General features: G+C 46.3%; 1 protein-coding gene across 2 annotated transcripts in view; it reads right to left on the bottom strand.

The window, feature by feature from the left end:
- LOC134460847 (receptor tyrosine-protein kinase erbB-4-like) overlaps positions 1-27,500 on the bottom strand; it is a 387,488-nt gene that overhangs the window by 161,773 nt on the left and 198,215 nt on the right. For both annotated transcript variants that reach the window (XM_063213431.1, XM_063213432.1), the window contains exon 3: positions 8,591-8,777. In XM_063213431.1, the coding sequence (XP_063069501.1) occupies positions 8,591-8,777 (187 nt within the window). The remainder of the gene's footprint in view (positions 1-8,590; positions 8,778-27,500) is intronic.

The following is a 27,500-nucleotide window of genomic DNA, read 5'->3' as shown; positions in this document are numbered from 1 at the left end:
AACCGGCAACCTTTGGCCTACAAGTCTGATGCCCATGCTGTCATGACTGCCCATGCTGTCATTTGGGCAGGAGAACACATTGCTAAATGACAGTGAAATAAAGGGACAAAAACAATACATCACACACACACACAAAACCCAAAGTGCAACGCAAAGAGGAGATGAGAGGCGAGAATATAAAAAATGTGTTAAATTGACACGCTCATCTGGTTTATGTTCTTTATTGAGGCTGTTATTATTTTGCAAAGCCAGCAGGCAGTAATTACCATCTGAATGCAGTGTGGCAGCTGTTTGTGTGTGTGGTGGTTTCAGGAGGGGAAAAAAATATATAAGCTGGAGAAAATGTCTGGTTGAGCTTGAATTTAAAAAAATATACATATTTCTGTTCATTCCTCTCAGCAGACAGACAGCCGGCTAGAATTTAGAAAATGTCAAGCAAAAGTGGTAATCTTTAACCTTTTCCCCTGCACTGGGGAGAGACAGGCTATAATTAATACTGATGATTTGCTTTAGGACTAGAAGCTGTTGAGGAGGTTTGTGGGCAGACATGGGGAGACTATGCGGTCTGTATGTGGTGTGTGTGTGTGTGTGTGTGTGTGTGTGTGTGTGTGTGTGTGTGTGTGTGTGTGTGTGTGTGTGTGTGTGTGTGTGTGCGTGCGTGTGTGTGCGTGCGTGCGATGCCTGCGTGTGTGCGTGCGTGCGTGCGTGCGTGTGTGAGAGAGAGTGTGTGTCACTGGAATTGTTTGGTGGTGATGTGTGTTTGGTGGGAAAAGGTGGAGTGAGAATGGTTATATGTGTGCGAGCATGCCTTGTGAGTGTGTGTGAGATGCTGTTTGCTTGTTTGTGTGTATGTGCTTGTGTGTATGTGTATGTGTATGTGTGTGTGTGTGTGTGTGGGTAGATGGAATGGGAATATTTATGTGTGTGTGAGCATGCGTCTGTCTGTCTGTCTGTCTGCTCGTGTGTGTGTGTGTCTGTGCGTGCCTACGAGCGTGCGTGCCTGGAGTGGAAGATGTCGGTCGTTGCATGCTATTGCATTTGATGTAAAAGAAAAGCGACGGAGAAAAAATGACCCGGACAAAAGAGATAAGCCATGCGCCAGCAATCCACTCCATATGTAGTGAAGGAAGGGGAGGGAGTGTTATATTAAATGTGCCTGGTCAGGGATACCCTTTCGTCTCCCCATTATAAGCACACAGGCAGCTGTACTAAAGGGGAGCTGCAAAAGCGTGCTGAGGGGGGCAGGTTGGCAGGAAAAAAAACATAAACAATTTCATAAATTGAATAACTAAGTACAATAAAAATGTACCAGGATATGGGGGGGCTTCTCATAGTAAAGTTTGGGAACCCCTGCACGATAGTACAGGACTCCCTCACTTAACTACCCCCGCACCAGCCACTTGTCCCCTCAGCCTCGGGAGTGCTACTGTATACTGAAACTCATTTCAAATGCATTGACACCACCTTCTCCATGGCACCGCTGGAAAAAAAAATCAGAATGGAGTCTTATAAGAAACGATGGCACAAGCGAAGTCAACGAACAAAAAAAGGTGAACACGCATACCTACTACTCCCTTGTACAGGGTAACAACGGCAGGAAAGAAATAAAAAATCAATAGGCCAATATCAGAATATACCAGCGACAAATTGATTTGATCCAGGGGCAATTTCAACCTCCAGGGATCCCCGGGGGGTGGGGGGGTGGGGGTCATCCTTAATACCAGAAGGTGCGTTTTATCAGGCCCGCAGCTTAGGCCTGGAGTGGGTTAATAACCTTTATCCTCTTATGCTGTATGTCGCTTATGGATCGTATCGACCCCCGGTGGTACACATCTCGGGAGAGCTACTATAAGCGAAAACGACGCGATAATGTGCCTGTCACTTCAAAGCAGCCCCCTTTCGCAAGCGCTGCTGCTTGCTGCTTGCAGCTTGCAGGGGCGCTGACAGCTTTGGCCGGGCGTAGGACAAAGTCATCTGAAAAAGCCCCCAAGCCCAATACATACAATGTAATGAGGACCCAATTCTGGGGCCCCTCTCTCAGTGGGTCCAGGACAACTGTTCCCTTTGTCCTCCCCCTTTCGGCACCCCTTGCTGCTTGCTACTCTCCGGCAGGGAGAGAGGCCAGGCTGTAGTACAGCTCTGTGGGGGCTGTGGGGGGGTGTGGGGGACGGGGGCGGACGTGTGAGTCTCGTTCGTTCATGGCGGGGCCTCCCCCTGGTTTGCCTGGGCACGGCTCCAGCGCAAGGGCTGCCTCTCTGGGCACGGGGACGGGGACGGTGATTGGGTTCGGCAGCCAGTCAGCACCTGTGCCAGGCCACAGCGCCCACCTGTGTGCATCGCCCAGACAATGACAGAGAACAGACAGAGCCCGAGGTCAGCCAGCAAAACAGTTGAAAAAAAAGAGGGAGAGGGAGAGGGAGAGGGAGAGGAGAAAAGTCATAGAATGAGAGAACGCGCACAAAGGGGAGAAAAATGAGGGGGGGGGGAGGCAGCGAGAGAGTGCAAGAGAGAGAAAAGAAGAAAAGACGATGGGGCTGTTTTTCACTGAGCTCCGTCTCTCCCCCTCCGGGGATGGCTGGTATTTCAAACATTCCTCCGCATCGTGCCATCTCCAGTGTGCCGCTGCTGCTGCCGGACTCGCTGCCACAGAGACAGAGAAGCTCCGCTGGGACCAGATGCTCATTGCAATATTCCTACAGACAGTTGCTGTGCAAGATGGGGAGGATACGGAGCCATGTGCACTGTGCATTACCTAATGTAGGGAGCTAAGAGGGTAGCATATGGGTTATGTGTACTTAGAAGCACTCCTGCGGAGGGAGGGGGGGCGGGTAAGTGGAACAACACACACTGATTTAATTATTTACTTGCCGGGGTGGGTGGAGAGAGGCACGGCGAGGGTGGTAGTGGAGGTGGGGAAGGAGGGTGTTAGTTGGGAGTGGGGGCAGTTACTGTACTCGGGAATAGCAAGGAGAAATTCCCTCGATTACGTCTCCCGCATAGCCTAGCCCTGTCAGGCATAAGTGAGTGTGAGTGAGTGAGTGAGTGAGTGAGTTGACTGGGAGCTTAGGGATGGCTGTAAGCACAAGTGCATGATACAGACACCTGCATTTAGAATCATATCGCCCACTCACTCAAAAAGTCACTCGCTCGCGCACTCGCTTGCTCTCTAGATCACTCTAGATTTTGCAGTGTAAATTCAACTTAGAGTTGATTCTATTTAGAGTGTACAACCAGCTAGACGAGTCTTACATTGAACTCGAAGTGTTCATTTAACACTACAAAATTCATTGTGCAACCTCTCTCACTCAGTCTTCACCTCTGATTGATCTCTGTAACCCTAGGCCGAATAGATGGGACGCCGCTGCATTTGTGCGTTCATGTGAGTTCACCTCCGACGACGTGGGATTTGTTATTGAACCTCCTCCTCCCCCCCCGCAGATGTAAGATATTGTTTGTTTGTTATTTGTTTTGCTTTTAAAAGACACACATCTATTTGTGCCTCTAGCTCCTTGCTACACGTGGCATTTGTCCCATGGGGAGCTACACTCCGGTGACAAATCTAAAGAGAGACAAACACCCCCCCCCCAACCACCACCACCAACCACCAACTCATTCCCCCAGTCAGGCAGGCAGGCATCCCCTTGTGAGCGGCAGAGTCTTGTGGCAAGTTAAAACTTTAAAGGCTCGTATAATGCCCTCAAGAGCTGGCGAAGGACGCGAGAGAGAGAGACCACCAACACTGACTAGAGTGACGAGGGGGCCCCACATGGAAACTGAAAAAAAAAAAAACCCATAATGAACAACACCCTCTAGGCGCCACAGTACCTACCGTAACATCCATCCACCCACCCGTTCCAAGTGACCCCAAAGTAGAAAACTATGCATGCTCTACTCTAAGATCTCATTTACATCAACAGCACTTCATAGATCACACAGTGACTCACAGCGGATGTATTATTTTTTATTCTTTCACCCACATTACAAAAAACAAAAGGCGAAAACAACACCCCGAGGACAGTGATGCCAACTTCATTTACAATTATGTGCTCTCTGAGTGTTTGAAGTATGTGAATCAAACGTGCACAACGTCGTCCATGAATAACGATGCGCTCTTCATTCAGTAAACACAGGCCTACTACTGTAGCCTTGTTTAACGGCAGCTGTCCTTGGCAACACGCCAGCCTCTGGCTCGTATCCCTCGGTAACAAGGCCACTGGACTAAGGAAGCAGGTGAGGAGGACACTAATGAAAGGAAATAACGAGGTCAAGATCTTTAATACTAATTTTCAAATGGCGCCCGCAAACTGTTAGCGTGATTTATAGCGCCCCCAATAGGCAATGTGCTGGTGTGCACGTTAAGTGAAGTGTTTTTTAATGCTGTGTGCTGCCGTCTGTGTTATTATACATTGGGTGTGTCCTGTAACAAACTGCCTGTGATCGTAATTGTACTGCACATCCAAATGCCCCATGGGGGACCATGAAGTAACTACGACTACTGCTGCTAATATTATCATAATGCCATCGCAGATATTTCTCACACAGCATGAGCCAAACTGACAAAAACTGTCAACACCCATTGCCTAGCCACTATCCCTCAGTAGGGCATACAGTACTGTACAGTGGGCCCTGGGGATTTTATAAAATGTCTGCGCTGAGATGAAATGCACGTCAATGCACCTGCCTTGTTCCGTCATGTAAAACACAATTCGCCTCGGGCTGAACTTTCACAGGCATTGAGAAGGTCGTCAGAGATTCTCTAAAAACGACCTTCATATCTTTCATGAATATTCCGTCAATCAAAAAACCTCCCTCATACGGCAACGGTGTAATAATTAGTTCTCCCTCTTTCCTAATTGTAATGAATTAAGGGCCCACGTTGACGTTTCTTCTATCATTCTGATAAATGAAAGCAATTACTCTCTTTCACATAGTGCATTAGAGTGTACCACTGAGCTAGAAAACATTGGCCCCTTATCTAATCTATCATCGCCCCCAACAGTGGACTTAGCCACTGCTGCATCAGAACAATACTGGAGGTCATTACAAGTAATGCTAGTAGACAGGCTTCATGCCTTTCTTTCATCTACACAACTCTGCACAAGAGATAGAGATTACCACTCAACAATGCCGGAAAAGAGAAAAATATAAGCTCACACCACAAATGAACCTAGACATACACACACACCAGGGCTTGACACTGGCACCTGCCAACCGGCCAAATGCTGGTAAAACTTGGCTGTGGCTGGTAATAATTACAGTGTCACCAGCCAATTTGGCAGGTAGCTTATTCTATGGTATGAAAGAACAGAATAGCGTATATTCTGCACTTCGTCCCTGTGTATCAATTGTATTTAAGTTCAAGAAAAAGCACAGTTACTCAGTTTCTGTTTGCTTGTTTTATTTCCATGTAGAAACTCATGCACTCATCTTCTTGCTTTTAAGCAACTCATTTTCTGAGGCTAGATGTACAATGTCATGATAAAAAACAAAACAAATTTGTGGCTAGTAGAATAGCTGGATGGCTAGTGACTCTGTAAAACCACTAGCCACAATGGCCGGCAAGTGAAAAAGTTAATGTCAAGCCCTGGCACACACACAGGAAACACACACACACACACACACACACATGCACGCGCACCCACACATACACATACACATGCACATACACACACACACACACATACACACGACCACACCACACACAGACACACACACACACACACACACACACACACACACACACACACACACACACACACACACACACGCACACACACACGCACACGCACGCACGCACACGCACATACACACAGATAGACACAGGTGCATAGTAACGACACATGCAGTTTGGACCACCCCACCAAAGGGCTTGGCATTTGACTCTTACCACAGATTGGTCACATAAATACACTGTGTGGTCTCTATCCCTCCTCTCCCCCCCCCCCCCACACACACACCTATCTCTCCTTTGCCTGATGACATGTGGCAGACAGTCTGTGGTGTGTATATATGCGTGTGTATGTGTGTGTGTGTGTGTGTGTGTGTATGCGTGTGTGTGTGTGTGTGTGTGTGTGTGTGTGTGTGTGTGTGTGTGTGTGTGTGTGTGTGTGTGTGTGTGTGTGTGTGTGTGTGTGTGTGTGTGTATGTGTGTGTGTGTGTGTGTGTGTGTGTGTGTGTGTGTGTGTGTGTGTGTCTGTGTGTGTGTGCGTGCGTGCATGTGTGCTTCCTTGTGTGTGTATGTGCACCTCCGTGTGTGTGTGTGTGTGTGTGTGTGTGTCTGCAGGGCAGCTGACAGGGGGGGGTGCTTAGGGGTCAGATGTCCCGGGCCAAGGGAGAGAGGGGGCCCACATTGGGTCCTCATTACACTGTATGTATTGAATGGGGGGCCCTTTTGGATGAATTTGTCTTGGGCCCAGCCAAAGCTACCAGTGACTCTGTGTGTGTGTGTGATTGTGTTATTGTGATTGTTTGTTTTGGAGGGCATACGGTAGTTTATTTTGGTCAGGAGGGTATTTGTATTTACCGGTTTTCATTTTCCTCCATCTCCTCCTCCCCCGTGGCACCGCAGAGCCAGAGATGATGAGTGGATGAGCCCTGCTGCACATTGCTCTGAGCTCGCCCAGCGCACCCATGTCACATTCAGCCTCCCTTTAAAAGACCATTCCCGATTCCCACCCAGCTGCTGCCGCCATTTCACCATCAAAACAACATTAACAGGCCATAGACTCACTCTATGGTAACCTGTTTTTTTATTGTGACCAACTGGCTCTGCTAACAACAACTTAAAAAAAAAAAAATGTCCCTCAAAATGGCTCAATGGATTCTTATCGAATTCTCAAGATCATTGAATTAACGTGAAGTATGCTAATAATAGTAAATTCCTCACTCTTAACGTTTTTCGACATTTTTTTTCTTGTGACCACTAGGAATGAAATAAAATATCGAGCTCACTGAATTCCCACGATTCTGCCATGACAACTGAGTGAGTTAATAATAAAAGTAAGTGTTGTTTTTCCCCTGACAGTGACATGGAACTAGGGCTTGGCGATGGGAGAGGGCTGGATGGGAGTTGATGAAGTCTCTACTCTTGACTGAAGGAAAAGAGACAGCTCCATCTTCTATCTCTTCATCAGCGTAACGTGCAGCTCCGTATGCACCCTCTGACTGGCAGCTCCAGGAAAAGGAAGCACTCGGAATTCCGAGTGAAGATAGAACAGCGCAGAAATGCCAATAAAAGCCTTTCGGGAAAAAAATTAAAAAATAAAATAACTTCACCTCACGCCGTTATAACAGCTCGTAAATATGGATGAGTGGAGCGCGTGAGTGGAGGAAACATTATGAACATGCATGTGTGTTGGCATGTTGTGCATATATGCATTTGGATGAGAGAGACCCGTGCTGTGATTCATGTCCCCTTTCAGCCCACTCACAAACAAACCTTTGCTCTCCTCCCGCTGTTACAAGCCCATTACCAAGAGCTCCTGCATGATGATCTGGTGCAAGACTGCGCTGTTGGCACATAACATCTGTGCCTAGGCACATCTTGACATAAAAACACACACATTGAGAGATGACTTTGCCTTACATGAAATGCCTTCTCTGAGACTTGAGGGAAAAGTCATTTGCATTAAGATGAATGAATGTCGCCATATTTTTTTTTCTCCTTTTGATATAATCTATTTTGGGAATATATGGTACAACACACAAAGTACAAACTTGTTATTATAGATATCAAAACGGTGGGTCAATTACCGCTTAAATAATGGGGATGTATCACACTGACGTGGTTAATAATCACATTTATTAAAAAAGGAGTCATTAAAAAGAACATTACAGGCTTCAAAAAGATGGGGTCAGTGCTCCCTCGGTAAGCGGAATGTAATTAAATTTCTTTGAGCTTTTACAGCATGTCTTTTTTCCTCCTAAACCCCCTCCAAACCATGTTGTGGCCATTAGAAAAACAGGGGCACTTCTGCATTTAAATGTATTAAAACTCTAATCAAGACCCTTTTTTCCCCTTTCCGGACAGTAAACCACAGTGCTAATCTCTGAAATAACTGATAAATTGAGGATTTCACTTTCACTCTCACATCTTAAAGGCTTATCATCCTCCCTGCAGATTTTGCTCTCCACATAAAATCCTAGTGAGCGCAAGTCTGACTCTCAAGCTACCCAGGAACGAGCAACTAAAACAGAGAAAGTGAAACAACTTGTTGCTGTATGGATGGCTGTTTCAATTTTTGATTTGTTTGCTTGTTTTATATATATTTTTTTTTTGGGGGGGGGGGGGGTTCTTTATGCCTTCATTATGAAAGAGACAGGACAATAGTGGGAGGAGAGAGACGAGGGCAGCCAAGTAGCAAGTGCCCTACCGTTAGTGAAACGGTAGGGTCTGCCCTATGATCTTTGGACAAAAGGGCATCTTTCTGAAAAGTCTGAAGAGAAAACAATGCTAAATTGAACAAACGGATTACCTTGAAGTGGAGCAAAGTGCAAAGTAGGTACAGGTATGTCTTTGTAATGGCGAACCTGCCAGCAACAGTCAGGTAAAGTGCTTTAAGTGCTGTGCAGAAATTGCTTTAAGGCTCACCTGTGAGGTTTTTGAGGCCGAGTGTTCGAAGTCCGAAGTTTCCATCCCGTCGGTAGTTGAGGAAGATGGCCAGTGCGTAGCGGTCCTCGTAGAGCCTCGTGCCCCGCACGATGCGCAGGTTTTCCAGGGGTAAGTAGTCAAACTGGTTTAGAGCCACCAGCACATAGCCCGTCACCTCCCGAATCGACTGCAGACACACACACACACACACACACACACACACACACACACACACACACACACACACACACACACACACACACACACACACACACACACACACACACACACACACACACACACACACACACACACACACACACACACACACACAGACAAAGACAAAGACAAACACAAGACCAGATAACAGTTAGGCTCAATTCACTCACGTCTCCCAAGACAAAATGAAATTGCAGTTCTGTAACCATTAGAAAACTCACTGAGACAAAATTGGATGTATTGATACATTTGGAAATAAACTAGACAAACAGCTAGTGGTGTCACTCTTAGTGCAATTATATAGTTACAACTCTCAAAAACAAAAAGTGAAAAGATATAGCGATTTGTCATTTTAAAAACCTTTTATCAATGGTATGCCATAATGGCAACAAAGTGAGAATACAGTAAGCCATTCCATTCCTGTAAACTGTTGTATATCACACTGACAGCCGTGTCACCACCCTGTCACGGCCTGTGCTGTCGATAGCTTTAGCGGCAGCCGTAGCAGCAATAGCAGCAGCAGCCCATACAGTACAGCCCCCATACTCAAATAGCGGCCATCTATTTGTGGCCCTCGAATAATTTTTAAAAAATTAAAAAAAAAAAAAAAAAAAAAAAAAAAAATTTTTTTTTTTTTTTTTTTTTTTTGGTCCGATCGCGCTGCCGGCTCTTATTTTGAAATCGCGCCACAGACGCTAGGAAGACGCGTGCCGTGCCCCGCCCCCTCAATCAGTTTCTCCCTGCAGGTTCCAAACAGAAGTGACTACAAGGGTGGGTTGTTGTGAGGTAGACTACAGAAGGGGAGGACGGTATCAGAACTTGTAAATAAATAATTTACAAAGTTCTCTTTGCCTCGTTTTTGAAAGTAATGGTCCACATTTCATTGCAAACAGTGTGTTAGGACTTCGAATTGGTTTAGCACTAGCTGTAGCTAGTTGCTAACACAAATGAAGGCAAATTGTGTTTGAGCTCTGCTGGCAGCTAACTAGTGGTAGCCTACTTAAAAACGAATTGCTTGATAAACTTTTCACACTTTTAAACAGTCCCCAAATAGTTCGTTTGGAATGCTAAGCCCCTCTTAAGACTACAAACAAAGTTATGAGCAACTTGACAATTTATTATTGGCTGTTGCATGTAATCAACATTGCATCAAATGTGCCATTTTCTTGTTGGCAAAACCTGAGGTGTCCTCCTCTTTGCTGGGTCCATGATATTATTGCATTATGCAGTATTTATGTGAGAGCTGCATAAACAAAGTCATCATATGCAACATTTGTTTGAAAAGTGTTATCTTCAGGCTTATTGGTTTTCTCACTAAGAAATAAATATTTATGGTCGGATGTAGTCTGCAAATATAGGCTAACAAATAATCTTGTGTCATTAAAAAAAAATTTAAGGGGGGCAATGAGAGCAAGGCAGGCATCTAACCCAACAGTGCTCCAGGAAAATGCAGGCCCTGTAGTCGTATGAGAGAATTTCCCCCCCATCCTGTCACTGGTTTTGTGCTTACAAAGGCCGTATCATTTTTTGTTATGTTTTTTTGTGTGGGTTTTTTTTTGGGGGGGAGAGGGTGGGGGGTCGTAGCTCGTGTTGGCCCTTTAATGGGAGGAATTTTGGAAAAACTGGCCCTCGGGGACTTTTAATTGAGTACCCCTGCAGTACAGTATACAACATGTGAGGATGAAGTATGACTGTGTGATGCCCTGAGTGACACGGCTGGCCTGGGGAGGGTGTCCTGAGCGGAGCTGTCACCCTGGGGGGCCCTGAGCGACGGTGATATGTGAGGAGCCGCCTCGCCTCCACTGCCACAGCCTGTGAGTCGGACAGGCCAGCCAGCCAGCGCCTGTCAACCGCCATGACTGTCAACCGCAGCTCGGGCAGTGGAGAGTGGCAATCGCGGAGGCAAGCGGAAAGTCACGGGGGCCTGTCACGATCTGCCATGTCTGGCTAATGGGCAGTGACACCAAGGCTTAAACACCAGAGTGCTCACTTGCCTGTCAGTGCCCCCTTGTTAGTCATTTATATTACAGCGCTCGGAAACGCCTAGTGTTCATCATGGGTGAAAATGGGCTACTTGCCCTTGTGTCTCCTTAAACAAGAGCCTGAACGTTCTCTGAATGTTCTCTGTGTGTGACGGCCTTCACCTGCTCAACATCAACGTATATACTGGTGTTGAATAGCTTGGACGTTTCATTTTTTATTTGTCCTTATTGGTTAGTGCATGAGTAGGTTCAAAAGGGCACTAACACCTCCCACTGATGAGGCATCCATTTTGACAAAACACAATCCGCTTAGTCTCCTAAAATGGGATTTCAGAACATGCTGAGGGCTTTCAAGCGCCCTACGGTCTCTGACCTTAGCTAAGTCTGCTGCTCTCATTGAGGCCCATTTCCCAAAACTATAGGGCCCATCAGCCCATGCCAACCATCAACCGCCAAATTTCCCCCCAGTTACCTAGCAACCTCTTAACACAGGTCAACACTGGAGTCAGAAGAGACAGAAAAAAACCCCAACAGAATGGAATAAGCCAGGCGTTTTTAAACACTGCCCCTTTTTTTAAATTGAATTAATAGATTGATTTGTGTTGTTTGGTGTGATTAAGCACTCTGAAGCACGTCTCCATTTCCGCCTCTTCAGCGTCTATTATTTTCACGGCCAATCGATCGATACATCCATTTGAGAAAAAAAGAAAAAAACAATATTCAGTCTGTGTGTGTCTCATGTCTGCAGTCTGATTTGCCAATAATGAGGAGTACGTGGAAAAGACCTTGTTGCAGTTGCCAACTCCACTCCTGGCTAATGAATGTCATGCTGCCAATATCCTGCCTCACAAGTGACATGCAGGCTTTCAGAGACAGTTTTACCCCTATCTGCCAACACCACACCTTTTGTTTTTGTTCAGAAACAACTCTCATTTTTTCTGACATTGAGCCATCCAGCCATGTCTATTTTTCAAAAGCAGCCATGAGGTCAGACGGGCTGTCTAAGCCAAGGGAATTTAACTACAGTCTTATCTGTAAATACTTACTCACACACTCTCCTTTGGGTGGTCATATATGTTTTGCTGTTGTCATCTAAAGACAGACTACTTGTTTGGCTTTTTTAAATCGTACCTCCTCCACGGATTTTTGCTGTCGGGTTTTATCCACTTACTGTATACTAGTTCCTTTCGATGCATTCCACGAATACACACTACAAACTGTACACATGAACATGTAAAAAATAGGATATATTGGAGTTTGTTTATTTCTACAGCCGATGGAAAAACATATAGCTAAGGCTGGTGCACACTTATCAATGCGGACTGAAGATGAGCTTAAATGTTCATGACAAACTGTCAAGTCCACTAACTAGGCTTGAGTCGGTGGTGCTGCCAAAAAAAAGAGAAAGAAAAAAAAGAAAGTTTGCTCTGAAACGGCTGGTAATCAGGAGCAAAACATTCAAAAGCCAGAGAAAAGAGGAGAGCTAGAAATGAAAGGAACACACAAAAAAAACAGGTCTGGCCCTACATTTGTAAACTGGATAGAATATTGATCTCCACAGTATGTCTCTCTGTCTATCTATTCATCGCCTCTAGCCCTACATAGGCTACATTGTTCATCTGAAGGCTTTGTGCACCTCATGCACCGCCTATAGTGAGCAACAACCTGATCCATACATCTATCTATGTATCCCCTCCAGGCATACCGGTATGTACACTGTAAGGTATGTACTGTAGGCAACATTGTTCAAGTGAAGGCCTTGTCCACCTCATGCACTGAATAATACTCAGCAACAGCAGCCTCTTCAAGAAACGGCCGGCAGAGTTTCTCAGCCTGATGTGTCAGACGCAGGCCCGCCGACAGAGGGGGACTAACAGGTATGCTGTTCCGGGCCAAGGGAGATACAGTAGGGGGCAGGCGCGGAGTGGCCGTCGGGAGATCGGGGACTTTTCCCGGTGGGCCGCGGCCGTGAAATGTAATGATGCGGCCGCTCTGTAATCTTGTTCAGCCCTGAAGTTTTCTGATCGTTGTTATTTGCACTGTCTTCCCAATATCCATCTATCAATATTTCTACTTCACCGACTAGCCAGTATTTATACCGTATACCAGACGGCAATTCCTCACTGACGGTGTCAAACAGTGAATTGGCCACACCCCTTCTCTACTGATAGTTTTCATGCACCGTAGATCGCGGAAGTTTACAAGATCTTAGTAACACAGTTTCATTTTCAGTATTTAAATAACATGTGATATGTAGATTGGTTACCAAAGGAGGATGGAAATATTAATAAATTATGATTTATTTTCCGATTTCCACACGACTGTTACAGTTTACAGTCTTTCCAGTCCAGATTCACTTGCTCTGTGGTTATTGAATTGGGTTACGAACAGACTCCACCAAGTGGTAAGGAAGAGAACTGCACCTAACAGAAGCAATGGGTTTTGTTTTGATTTGTTAGAACTACCAGTATATCTCCTTATAGTTGAAATAATATTATTATCATACATATATTTATATGTGGTACATTTAGGATGTAGCCTATGTCTGAAGAAATGGAACAAAATAATTACCACACAAGATTCTGATGTGAACAGTGCTGGGAGTGTAGGCTAAACTGTGGATTAAAGTAGAGTGATTGCAAGAAACAAAGAAATTTGCTGCGACGAAGACAGCGTTTTAAGGTAGGCCTACACCGTTTGGTTACCGTATACATTTTGTTGACTTATGGTTGTCCTTTGAAATAGCTAGGTTTGGCTTATTTGCTGCATGGTGGGTTTATTGCACAATGTAGACAGACTTTTTGTAAGCTATAGGCCTAGGCTACTATACTATATTTTGTAAGCCTACTGTTCTAAAAATCCCCACACCCAAAACTTTGTGCCCATGCTCATCCTGTCTTCCTTAAACGATATTTCAATTTCAAACTGTCAAAATGACAGTGGAGTGCACATTTGCATGGCACAGAAGCATGATGTAACTTAGCCTAACATAGGCCTATGAATGCTGGACTGTGATGATGGCTCCAGTGGTGTAGTCTTCTTTTTGAAGTGGGTATACTGTATATTTGAGCATTTTTTGATGTGTACTGTATATATTTGTGCTATTGTAAATAATGGATCAATCAATTTTAAGTGGGTATACTGTAATAATGTAATATACTGTGTAATGAAATTTTGAAATGGGTGCGTATACCTGCGTTTTACGTAGACTGCGCCACTGGCTGTGCATTTCATCAAGGTGTAGGCTAAATTCTCCAATTCAGGTTGATATTTTGACAACACTAATGTTCACATGTAGTACGACTGCAGATTTCGTGGCTTTTGTCTTTTTGGTTAGGAAACCATGTTGTTCGCTTTGTGTGTTTTTGTTTTTTTTTTTTTTTTTATAAGAGGGCCGCCAAGGGGAAAATTCTCCCGGTGCGAAAAGGTGGGCCACTCCGTCCCTGGAAGGGGGCCTAGAATTGGGTACCCATTACATAGTATGTATTGGGTTGGGGGCCTTGCCAGATAACTTTGTCCTGGGCCTAGCAAAAGCTGTCAGCGGTAGTGGTGTCAACAATGATCGATTCGGCAATGCAATCCAATACGGGGCATGGACAATCCAGAATCGATTCGGCAAGTTCCAGAATCGATCCGGCAACTTTTTAAAGTTTCAATTACTTCCATGGATATATTGAGAGCAAATGAATGTTAAATTAAATAAAAGCACTTCAAAACATTGCAAGACTGATACAGAAAACAGCCAATAAATTGTTGCTCAGTATCTGACTACTTGTATTGCCTCATCATGAGCATTAAACATTTGCTTTGCTTTCAGTAGAAATGTAATGCATTGCAATGTATTGTAGAATTGAATCGGATCGGATCGCATAGAATCAAATCGAATTGAATTGCTACCTCCCGAATCGTGATTGAATCGGATCGTAAGGGCAGTACCGATCCACACCACTAGTCAGCGGCCCTGGTCAGACGGGCCTTCATGGCCAAGCAGTCAGCGGCCGCTGGTGGCAAACCCAGAGCACTTTGCCTTGCTCACTTGATATTCACCACACACACACTTACAGCTCCCCACAGCAAGCAAACAGGCGAGCAAGCGAGCGAGAGAGCGAGGAAACACTACTGCTTCGCTTTGCTTTGCTTTGCTTTACGGTGGCATTTGTCACCCCCACTAAATGGGCTGATGCAAAGCAAACAAAACAGGCCGTTGAGTTTGCAGTCAAAGGGATTACTACTGGTGAGTTGGACTGATGGAGCTGTGTTCATGGAAAGAAACATCATGAGTTCTCATGTACATGTTCTAGGATTAGCAGAGTTTGTCAAACAAATCATTTGTCTGCATGGATCTACTCTTTTTAAATGCATGTGCGATCTTGTTTTATCTTTCTTTTCTCCCCAGTTTCTTTTCTGTTCTCTCGGTGGCTGAACACTTTAAAATATGAAATCCAAGACAACCTTAAGCAGTGGTTCCCAAACGTTTTCAGGGTCTTCATTGCAAAATTAACAATGAACCTTGGGTACCCCACAAAAGGGCTTGTCATACTTGGAAGTTCATATTAAAATCTGAACATACTGCATGTATGCTGTATGCTCCATGACAAAGTTGTTTTAGGAGAAAAACATGAGGCTAGACCATGTGCACACAAAATTGATAGGCCTAGTTGAACTGCCGAATGCACTTTGAAGTCTACAAACTAAAACAATTACTGTTTTTATTCTGCTGTGGGCCAAGTTCAATGGAAAACAATCTTGGCAAGTCAATATTTTATATAACCTACTTGTTTTCTTTTTCTCTTTTTTTAAGCAAATAGAAGTTCTTTTTGGAACTTAATTCGGTGCTTACTATCAGTGTCTAGTCCTTGTTTTTAAAGATGCAATCTAGTGTCTTAAAAGGGCCTTTTTGGAGTGATTACATTAAAATTGCATATTGAAAACACCTCTTGACATCATCATTTGAGAGATATTTTCATCAAAACAACTTGCTGCCATTACCCCTGGTACACAAAATCACACAACCCCTTTGCTTTAAAAATGCAACGATTGTCCAACCCGTTACAAAACATGTTTTGCTCCTAATTTTACGGCTTTAGTTTAAAAAAAGGCAACAGGTGCACAAAGTTGGAGGGAGATGAAAAAGCATAAACTTCAGCCTTTGAGTCTTACAGAGAGAAAGCTGTGCAGCCCCAGTCAGTAGATTAAGGGGATTTCTTGCCCAAGCGGCTCTTGCGATGGCCCTGCGCTCAGGTCTGGACGGGGGAGAAATAGGGCCAAGGCACTTTTGGCTTAAAGGGGCCCCTCATAATTAGTGGCAGACAACTGCCTCACTGGTGGGCCCCGCATCCTCGTGGGCTCCTATTTTCAGAATTGTTTTGTTTTGTTTGACATTTATGAAGATAGGGCCCCACGAGGGTGCAGGGCCCACCGAGAAATGCCTGCTATGCCAGATGGCCAGTCCATCCCTGCCCTGCGCTCATGAGCGGAAGTGTGGCAGAGTAACAAAACCCTCCCTTCACTCCTCTAGACGTGCCCTGTGTTGAAATGGAGTCCTTCAGTCTTAAACTTCGCAGAGTGATTGGTGGAAAGGAGGGAGTGAAAAAAAAAACAGAGGGAATAATGAAAGAAAAAAAGAGGGAAGAAAGAGAGTGAAATAAGGAGAAAGAGAGAGAGAGAGAAATTCAGGCGAGGTACAAGGGGAAGAGGAGAGAGAGAGAGAAAATACAATCGGACTGATATAGGATGTGGAGAGCTAGAGGGAGGATGCAAGGGGCGGAAGAGAAACAGAGAATATCAGAAAGAAACGAAGGGAGTAGGGGAAGGAATTGAGAGAGAGAGAACAAGAGGAGAGAGACCATCCATGCAGAGGTATATATGGCAGGAGGAGAGCAGTGGAGTGGATCTGAGAGGGCGCCTGTATATTTTAATACATAATTAATACTCCACCTGTTCCAGTTCAGAGAATAAGGGAGAGAACGCTGGAAAAACAGACAGGCAAAGAAAAGAACAGGACAAGAAAAAAAATAAGAGAGTATAAGGCTGAGAGAGAGAGAGAGAGAGAGAGAGAGAGAGAGAGAGAGAGAGAGAGAGAGAGAGAGAGAGAGAGAGAGAGAGAGAGAGAGAGAGAGAGAGAGAGAGAGAGAGAGAGAGAGAGAGAGAACGACTCTAGTAATGACACTATTAGCATGTTCAGGAGACTGAACACACGTTACTCTGATTAGTCTCATTTACATACATATTGAGCTCATGGCCGATGCTGTAGGGGTGGGTGGAGACAGATATCCACACACACTTTTGTGATAGTTTGGGCTTTGCTTTGCTAAGCTCCCGGCCTCCTCCTCATCTCCCATTCCCCCTCAGCCCCGCTCCTCTGGGACATGTTAAAGAGACGGCACGGGAGAACTCCACACAGCACAACTGAGCATAGCATAGAGATCCACTACACATTTCTCACAATGTATCTGTAGAGTTTATCCATTACATACTTCTTTACAATTTCCATGTGGTTGGTTCGGCCTCATTGCGCTGGTTTAAGAGAAATGGGATTCATTAGGCCTATTATGGAATGCATCTGTATTCTGAATTACTACAATAATTATGAAATAAGCATTTTAAAAACTACCACTAATGGGATTTTTTTTTACAAATGACTTTAAGAGAGATTTTTTTTTTTTCTATTTTATGAGTGGTGTGGTCTTCTTTTGTTCATTTATCAGTCTACACACATTACATAGAATCTGTTTTGTAGCACATACGTATGTTAATATTGCTCAAATCAAATGTATGGACACAATCTGTGTGGTGAGTAGACAAAAATGGGAGCGTTCGATTACTGATGTGTGACATGTCTTAAGGGGACAGCCATGGTATAATGGTCTTAAGATCAGAGGGTTGCAGGTTCGAATCCCACCCTTGCCTCTCCCTGCATTTCTATTCAGGGCTGAAGTGCCCTTGTCAAAGGCAGCTAACTCCACATTGCTCCAGGGACTGTAACAATATGCTGGAAACTAACAAATGGATAAAAGTCTCAGATAAATGTAATGTAATGTCCTAAGTGCATGGAAATTACATTTTTCAAACACACAGAAAAATGTTCTTGAAAATATTTTCCTCTCAGCTGCATACTCACTATGGCCAGTGGCGTGGCGTCGCAGATGCCAAGGGATGGCATCCCCTAATTCCCCCAACAACAGCTTTAATATCCGTTCATCATTAAAACATTCTGTCTATCGAGTCTCCTACTTTAATATTCCCTTCCACTCTCGTTTTCTCTGTGAGTATTTTCCAGCTGGGGAAATAGCGTCGCACCCCCTCCCATTGGGTAACCATCAGATGAAACAAAGTACTACACGACTCTAGTTGCTAATGGTTGGTGCCATGGCTGCCAACTTGACTTGGCAGCCTAAAAATTCTGGACTGTTTGAAAAAAACTGAATGCTTGACCAATCAGATTGCACACAAAATTGGTCACGAGATGAATCATCTCGCCCGTCTATGATTTGCCAAGGAGGGAAACGGACGATACTTCAGGACTGGCAGCCAGTTACCTGTCATTAGAAACTACATAGAACAGGCTACTGGAAAATAATGCCAATCTACAGTGGGCAAAATCGAAAGCGCACGCACACAGCCAATGGCTCCCAAATGTCAAGGCAGACAATGCATAAAATGGATTTAACATAACGACAGGATCTTCACATGGACACATACACGTTCAGGAAAACTTCTACAACGGTAGGCATCTTTGTTTATTGTTTCAGAAAGGTAGATTATAACCTGCCACCTAACATTTTGTGCAGCTAGCTTTGTTTTTAGCTGCTTGTTAGCTCTTGCTATTATGGCATTAACCTATGGTGATTAGATGGCATAAAGTGCCACCAGGTCCTAAATATAGGGCTACTCATCATGCCGCTTCTCTGTGCTCTGTTTCAACCATGTGCATCAGGGTTATTTTTTCCATGGGGGTTTTGAGCATGTTTTGGCTGGAAATCGCCATACATCTGACAACAGTACAGTAATAATAATAATGCTACTACTACTACTGTCACGAAATGGACGGACAAGAAGTGTAGTTTTATAAGTTTTATCGAAGGAGCTTATCACATTACATGTCATGCGTTGCTGACTGAATCAAAACCTAAAACTTGACTGACGTGCAGTGCGTGTGACGTATCACAAGTAATGACCGGAGACCTTATCAAAATAAAAGCTATGTCTCATCACATCTCCCCCCTTAAGTTTGTTTCTTAAACAAATATCAATAAACAAATAATTCAAAGTAGGTCTTCACACTGCACGGTATTTCTATACCCCAGTTACTTTTAAACTTACTGACTGTAATAAAACATTACATTAAACTTCCTGTAAAGAACATATTGTAACTTATTCTTTAGTATTACTTTTAACTACAACTGAAACTGTTGATTTCTCATTTCTTTTAAATGAAGCATTTATCGGACAAAGTCCTTGAACTTCACAGGAGTCTTTATGGTTCTCCCTGATGATCTCCTGACCACAGGAACCGGAGTAGACGGCGACTGGACCGGCACTCCCTCTGGCGATGCCGGGTCTGGAGCCTTTGGTGCTGATGCGGGCTGAGCTGGCTCACTCGCGGTCACACCAGCTGGTTGGGCAGGTTCCTCTGGCGGTGTCTGTCCCTCCAGGCTGGGCTGCTCTGGGATGAGCTGCAGGTGACGCCGGTTTCGACGTGTGACTGTGCCTTGCTCAGTTCTCACCACATATGACCGTGGCTCTGGTGCATTGGAGACGATAACACCAGGAGTCGTCCATCTCTTTTCCCCATCCAGCTTGACCTTTACCTGCTGACCAGGCCGTAGAGCTGGAAGGTCACGCGCAGAGTGTCTCCTGTCGTAGAAGAATCTGTAGCGCTGCTTTGTCAGTCTGTCTTTTTCTTTCAGTTTTTCCAGATTGACATTGCGGGGCTGCAGATTTGCTGTGAGAGTAGGGACTCTCGTTCTGATCTGGCGACCAACTGCAAGCTGGGCAGGGCTCTGTCCAGTGGACTGAATTGGGGTGGCCCTGTAGTTCATCCACGCCAAGTGTGGATCTGGTTGGCGCAAGATCCGCTTAGCAGTTTGCACTGCTCGCTCTGCAGCACCATTCGCTTGCGGGTAGTGCGGGCTTGATGTTGTGTGCTGGAAGTCGTAAGTATTCTTGAACTCACTGAACTCTGTTGACAGAAACTGCATGGCGTTATCCATGAAGAGCTCGAGGGGAACTCCCCAGCGTACAAACATGCTCTTGAGACTGCTGATCACTTGCTTGCTAGTTATACTAGGCAGGTGGGCTATCTCTATGTCGCGGGAGTAATAGTCGACTGCGACTATGTATTGTTTCCCATCTAACTCGAACAAATCAGCAGCTATCTTCTGCCATGGGCCATTTGGTAATGGTGTAGTCATTAAAGTCTCTCTGTTCTGAGTAGGTTTGTTTGTGATGCAAAACTCACAGTTTGTGACGCACCTTGTAATTTCCGGTCCGATGCTCGGCCACCACACTGACATCTTGGCTCTCTCCCGGCTCTTGGTCAAGCCGAAGTGACCCTCGTGGAGCTTGGACAGCACCTCCTTCTGCTGTGACCCCGGGATGACGATTCGGTCGTCGTACAGGAGCAAGCCGTCAGCTTCAGCAAGGTGAGCTCTCGCTTTGTAGTAGCCCTGGAGCGTGTGTGGTAGCTGCGACATTGAAGTTGGCCAGCCGCGAAGGATGTAGTGAGTGACTCTCTGGAGATCCTCGTCCTGAAGGGTCGCCGCTCGGATCTTCTCCAGTCTCTCATCCGACACCGGTCTGGTAGCCATCACCGCTTGCACGTAGGCTTTCACGTCCTCGTCAGTATCTGACGCTTCACTGACTTTCAGTGGGTTTCGGGACAGTGTGTCTGCAATTATGAGTTGTTTGCCTGGCACATGTACTGCTTTCACATTAAATCTCATGAGCCGCATTAGTAAGCGCTGGCATCTCAGCGGTGCTTTATCCAGGTCGTAGGTGTTGATTAATGGTACCAACGGCTTATGGTCGGTCTCTAGGCAGAAGCTCTCCATGCCGTATAGGTAACGTGAGAATCGTTCGCATGCCCAGACACCCGCCAGACACTCTTTTTCGATCTGCGAGTATCGGCGCTCCGTATCTGTCAAAGTGCGTGAGCAGAATGCCACTGGACGTAGCGTATCTCCCTGGTCTTGGAGAAGTGTGGCTCCTAGGCCGTAACTACTGGCGTCTGCACTCACCACTATCCGCTTGCTAGGGTCATAGTAGACCAACACTGGTGCTGTAACCAGCATTCTCTTTACCTCTTCGAGGGCCTGTTCTTGGGCGGCACCCCACACCCACTGGACATCACCCCTCAGCAGGGAGGTGACCGGATGCAGCACGGTGGCCAGGTGCGGCAAGAACTTGGCCAGGTAGTTTACCATACCCAGCATCTGGCGGAGTTCGCTGACGTTCTGGGGGCTTGGCATGTCGGTTATCGCTTTGACCTTGTCACCATCAGGCTTTATTCCATCAGCTCCAATGACGTGCCCGAAGTACCGTAGCTCTGGCTGCGCAAAGTGGCACTTGTCTTTGTTGAGCTTAAGCCCCGATGCCTTGATTGTCTGCAGTACAGCTTTCAGGTTGCTGTCGTGCTCTGCCTTGGTCTTTCCTGACACTAATATATCGTCCATCACCACTACTGTGCCTTTGTGTTCACGTAGCAGAGTGCTCATTTCTCTCTGAAATATTTCAGGAGCAGAGGTGATTCCGAAGGGCAGTCTTTTAAAACAGAATCTCCCTTTTGGAGTAATGAAGGTCGTCAGCCTCTGGCTGGCTGGATCCAGGGGTAGCTGCCAAAAGCCGCTGGACGCGTCAAGGGTTGAGAAGAAGGCGGCCCCTGACAACGTCGGCGCCACATCCTCCAGCGTCGGCAAGATGAACCTCTCTCTCCGTACTGCCTCGTTGAGTCGCTTCAGGTCCACGCAGATGCGGACTTTGCCATTCTTCTTCACCACTGGAACCATCGGCGCGCACCAGTCCGTGGCCTCTCTCACCTCCTCGATGATGCCCAGGGACTGCATGCGTGCAAGCTCCTGCTCCACCTTTGTGAACAGTGGGAATGGGACACGCGGTGGGGTTGTGACACTGTAGGGCTGAGCATCCTCTCTCAGCTCAATTTTCACTGGCTTGCAGTTTAAACGTCCAATGTCACCAAACACACTGTCACACTCCAGTTCATCCACTCTCAGCACCAGTCCCATCTTGCATGCTACTGCACGGCTGAGCAGATTGTTGGTGCACGCGCCACTCACTACGAATATCCAAAAACTGTATTTTTGCCCTTTTCGTTCAGTAGTAGCCAGGAACTTTCCCAAGCACTGGAGCTTGCCTCCAGGACTGCGCACGTCTGCTGCTGTGTGGCACAGCGCTGGTCGCATGGGCAGACTGAGATATGAGCTGTGTGACATGACAGTGATATCTGCCCCGGTGTCTATTTTGAAGCATAGTGTTTTTCCACAGATTGGGAGATCAATGTGCCATTTTTCATCTGCACTGTCATTGCAAACTGATCCTAAGAAGAATGCACCCATTGTCTCTTCATTTTCGTTTTGTGCAGTTATCTCTTTAACAGTCTTTGTTTTGCACACGATCTCAAAATGTCCTGTCTTGTTGCATTTTCTGCACCGTTTCCCATGTGCAGGGCACGCGCCCATCTCGTGCTCCCTGTTGCACCTCGTGCATTTTGCCTCGGCTGTTCTGTCTTTATTTTCGCCTTTCCACTTTCCAGCAGAGCCCTTTTTAAACTTTCTGAATTGTTTGCGTTTGATTTCGTTTACTTCACTGTCCGTTCTCATTTGTGTTTGTTTTTTCACAAGCTCAGACTGGCGAGCCATTTGGATTGCCTTCTCCAACGTTAGCTCGGGCTCTAGCTGAAGTTTCTGGGACACTTCACCATCCGCGATCCCAATGACTAATCTGTCGCGTATCTGTTCATCCTTACTAGCCCCAAATTCACAGTGCTCAGCAAGCTCGTACAAGTTACGTACAAAAGCCTCGACACTTTCCCCACTCTGTTGGGAGCGTCGGTGAAAACAGGCACGTTCGTGTATAACGTTACGTTTGGGCACAAAATGTTCATCAAACTTTGCCATTACAGTATCAAAGTAATTCGCTTCCTGCTCTGCAGTGAAAGTAAAAGTGCTAAACACAGGCTCGGCATCTTTGCCCATTGCATACAGAAGTGAATTTACTTGCACATCCTGGTCCTCTTTGTCCAGCTTTGTTGCAATTCGAAAGCGTGCAAAACGTTGCTTCCACATTAGCCATGTTGAAGGCTGCGTGAAGTCGAAAGCTTCGGGTGTGTGGAACTTCGGCATTTTCCCTTGTTGTTCTCACCGTCTTCCCTTTCGTCGCTTTTCTTAACTTCTCTCCACAACTTACTGCCGCTTTTCTCTCCCTCTTCAGAAACGTTTAGGCTACCACTTCTGACACCATGTCACGAAATGGACGGACAAGAAGTGTAGTTTTATAAGTTTTATCGAAGGAGCTTATCACATTACATGTCATGCGTTGCTGACTGAATCAAAACCTAAACTTGACTGACGTGCAGTGCGTGTGACGTATCACAAGTAATGACCGGAGACCTTATCAAAATAAAAGCTATGTCTCATCACAACTACTACTACTGGGGTGGGTATTTTTTTCCTTCTTGGCTTCCTAGGAAAAAAAACCTCACGGCACGCTACTGACTATGGCCCTTTCCTTATGTTTGTTTCCAACGCGCCATCATCGATCAACTTCACTTCCATGTACAGTCACAAAGGCCAATCAATCAAAGCACTCACGAAGGAAAATATATGGATTTGCAGATGTAATTGCAAATATTTTGTAATTTCATAATTGCTTTGTGTGTACGTGCATGTGTTTTGTGCACGTACCTTTTCTCCCTCAAAACACACAGAAGTATCATGCTGAAAATGTCAAATATCGAAATCAGAAATGTGCCGAAAATATAATTATTATGCCTCATACCTTTCAGGCCCATTGATAATACCAGTTCCTGCCCATGTCATCGAATGGGGCACCTAAGTCTCCACCCCTTCCGGGCGGCTTGTGGGGCTGGCAACGCAAAAACTTTTGACTGGGCTGTAATGGACTGATCAAAGCTATTTTCCGACCCACCTCGCATTTCCCCGTCGATCACACATATGCTGTGCCTCAGAATTAATAACAACCAATGGTGTGCTTGTTGACTTCACTTGGCAAGCGATTTTTGAGTTGTGTGTGTGCAAAAATATGTAATTATTTGGACTACACAACAGACGTCGCATGTCCGACGTGCAGCCACTTAAGCCACGGTGCAGCGGTAGGGTTGGCTGTGCCTCGGTTCACGTCAGATATGCGAGGCGCACGTGTAGTCTCCAACACAGTTTTGCACAAAAGCTAAAATAACGTTTCTTGCGTGCCGAAAATGAGTGGTCTTACGACGCAAATCCAAACCTTTCAAATTCACTGTCATCATATGTGAAATCCGGAGCACATGCCAAACGGGATGAGGATTTAGCTTTACTCGCTCCATTAACTCACACTCAAAATTTTGAGCGCTCCAGCCCCATAGATCGGAAGTAGAAAGGCGTGACTTAGGTGCCCCATTGGCTATGCAACCATAAGACTAGTAGACAGAAAAACTAGCATTAGCACAAGCGTACTAAAAAGGCAGACAACAACAAATAGTACTTCTAAAACCTCTGCCTGCCAAGCCAAATAAAAATTTGTGGTGTCCATCTGTGAGGGCGCAGCGCTAGTGATTACACACTACATTGGTGAGCCAAGAGGTCTCTAGCTGGGACGTCTGCATCCCAACAGGGGCTGGTGTCACCTTATGGCAGGTAAGGCCTTCCGAGTACATAGGCACGTCTCCACCTTCAGCGAATCACAAGAGACCTCCCAGTTACCCTCCTGTTAGCCTGTTGCGAAGATGACATCTTCGTGAGGACACAAGGATTGTGGCCGTGACCCTGGTCGACACTCAGCACCCGTCACACCCAATCGTCGCCCATCGCCTTTATTCCTTTCTCAGTGCAGCCGGGGGGCTCCGCAGTCAATTCTGAGTGGTATTCAAAGCACAGGCATCACAGGCAGATGCTGAGCTGCGAGTGTGCGCCGCGCGATTATTAATGAAGCCTTTTGTTTGTTTGGAGAGAGTACATTTCCCAACCATCTGGCTTTGTCGAGGGCTGATACACAAACATAATGTCGCGCGCGTTAGCCATAATGTGGCGAGTGGTGCCACGCTCTCTCTTCACACGCTGAACCGCCTCCATCTGTGTGTGGCCCGCGCAGTGCATGCAGATAGACAGGGCCGCTGACAGGTTTGGCTGAGCCCGGGACAAAGGCATCTGTAAGGGCCCCAAACCTAATCTATACAGTGTAATGATGAGGATCCAATTCTGGGCCCCCTCGCTCCCTGGGCCCGGGACAAGTGACCCCTTGGTCCCCCCTCCCCTGTCGGCTTCCCTGCAGACAGACACAGACGCACCACGCTGGTGCAGACACAGACGCTGGTGCAGACGCAGGCGCAGGCTTCTGACATTCAGAGAGAGCCAGTGCAAAGCACCATCCTCCGGTGTATCATGAGCTCAGATGCTTCTTCTGGCTGCCAAGGCAAGCGCCGGGCCTGCTGTCAGCTCTCTTATCTCATTCATACCATTCAGACATATTGAACACATCAAACCTTTGCCTTCTCTACGGCATTTATCCGATTTTTATCACGTTTAAAGCATACAGAAAAGTGTCAGGCCAAGCCAAGCCAAGCCAAGTACGTGCTCAGGAGTGCCACGAGCAGTGCTCTGATCTTGCAGCGGGCCCTCAGAGGGCTGGGGTGGGGTGGAGTTCGGTACTGGGGGGGGGACCCCCGGTACTGGGGGGGGGAGGGGGGGGGGGGGGGGGGGGGGGGGGGTCCCCCAAGAGGTGCCTGTTCTCCAGAAGAACGTCAGAGGATTGTCCTGAAGCAGAGAGGTCTTCCTTCTGTTCAGATGTAAGGGGACGATACCTCACCGCCTCCTCCTCCGCCACCTCCTCCTCCGCCGCCTCCTCCCCCGCCGCCTCCTCCCCCGCCACCTCCTCCCCCGCCACCTCCTCCTCCCCGCCACCTCCTCCCCCGCCGCCTCCTCCCCCGCCACCTCCTCCCCCGCCACCTCCTCCTCCCGCCACCTCCTCCCCCAGCTCTACAGTATGTCCCCTGCAGTCTTTCATCTCGCATATGAAAGGAAGCATCAGTGGACTTGGAGCATTAAAAGGAATTGAGCCATTTCAGATGTTTTTTTTTCAAAACTGCTGCTTATCCTGTGGTAACAGTCTTCATCAGAGTAAAGGAAAGGCAGGCAGGCAGGAAGTACAGTAGAGAGAGCAGGCAGGAGGAGAAATAAAATATAGAAAAGTGAGTGTTGAAAGCCTTTTCATCACGGTGCATAAGACTCATTTCTCATATTCATTTTTTCCCCCACAGTTGGTGGGCAGGGATGCAAAAAGGTCAGGTTTGGTCCAGTCACTGACAATGTACATCTTGAGCAGGGCTTGACATTAACTTTTTCACCCACCGGCCACTGTGGCTAGTGGTTTTCCCAAGTCACTAGCCATTCAGGTATTCCACTAGCCACAGATTTGATATTGTTTTTTTTCTTCTTCCTTTATCATGATAGTGTACGTCTAACCTCAATAGATGAGGTGCTAAAGCAAGATGAGTGCATTGCTTTCTACATGGAAGTGTATCAAGTAAATACAGTAGAAACTGAGTTACTGAGCTTTTGAGCTTGGAATTAAATACTGTGCAAGTAATTGATACGCAAGGGGAAAACACCAGAATATAGGCTACTATGATGCATATGTCATACCAAGGAATAAGCTGCCATCCAAATGGGCTTGTGACACTGAAAGTATTACAGCCAAGTTTTACCAGCATTTGGCCGGTTGGCAGGTGCCTGTGTCAAGCCCTGCTTGAAAGGCTTCTGCTTTGGTTTACTGTGTCTGTTCACACGCACACACACACACACACGCACACGCGCACGCACACACACACACACACTCTCTCTCTCTCTCTCTCTCTCTCTCTCTCTCTCTCTCTCTCTCTCTCTCAGTACAAGGTCACAAACCATGTGACGGTCAGAGTTCATTAAACACACCTGATGCTGTCTAGTATGTGTCCGCCATCATCACATTTAATCCACTGTGTCTAGTGCCTGGAAGTGACATCAAGCGTCATCACCCCAGCAGGACGCTCGAGGCATACCACCACCACACGCAGGTAGGTGGCACGCGTCTACCCACACCTATGCCTCACCCCTCAGCAGATGTTTCACTTTTATGGAAGAAAGGTGCCAAAGCACCTCCACCTCTCCAGTTTTCCCAAATTTCCTTTTCCAGCTGTGTGGCGCTGAAGAGTCCAACGACAAGGTGATTTAGTGTGAGGCTCCGAGGTGAAGCAGAGGACAAAGAGCTGTGTCTTCAGCCAAAGCAAATTCCCACACCGTCCGCAGCTATATCACAGAGATTTGTGGAAGTGAAAGGAATCCCATTCCGTTTCACAATGCTTCCTGTTGGCTATGGTGACGTACAGTGGAACACACAAAGCATTTTTTTGGCCTACTCAATGCACACTGACAGCTCCACCAATTGAGCAGAGAAGCCAATGTCATTAAAGCTGACTTTTAGCTTACTGCAGAAAGGGA

This window comes from Engraulis encrasicolus, chromosome 13 (assembly GCF_034702125.1).
Source record: "Engraulis encrasicolus isolate BLACKSEA-1 chromosome 13, IST_EnEncr_1.0, whole genome shotgun sequence".
Classification (NCBI taxonomy): Eukaryota; Metazoa; Chordata; class Actinopteri; order Clupeiformes; family Engraulidae; genus Engraulis; species Engraulis encrasicolus.
Note: the sequence above shows the minus strand (reverse complement) of the source record. Positions and strands in the feature narration are given on the sequence as shown.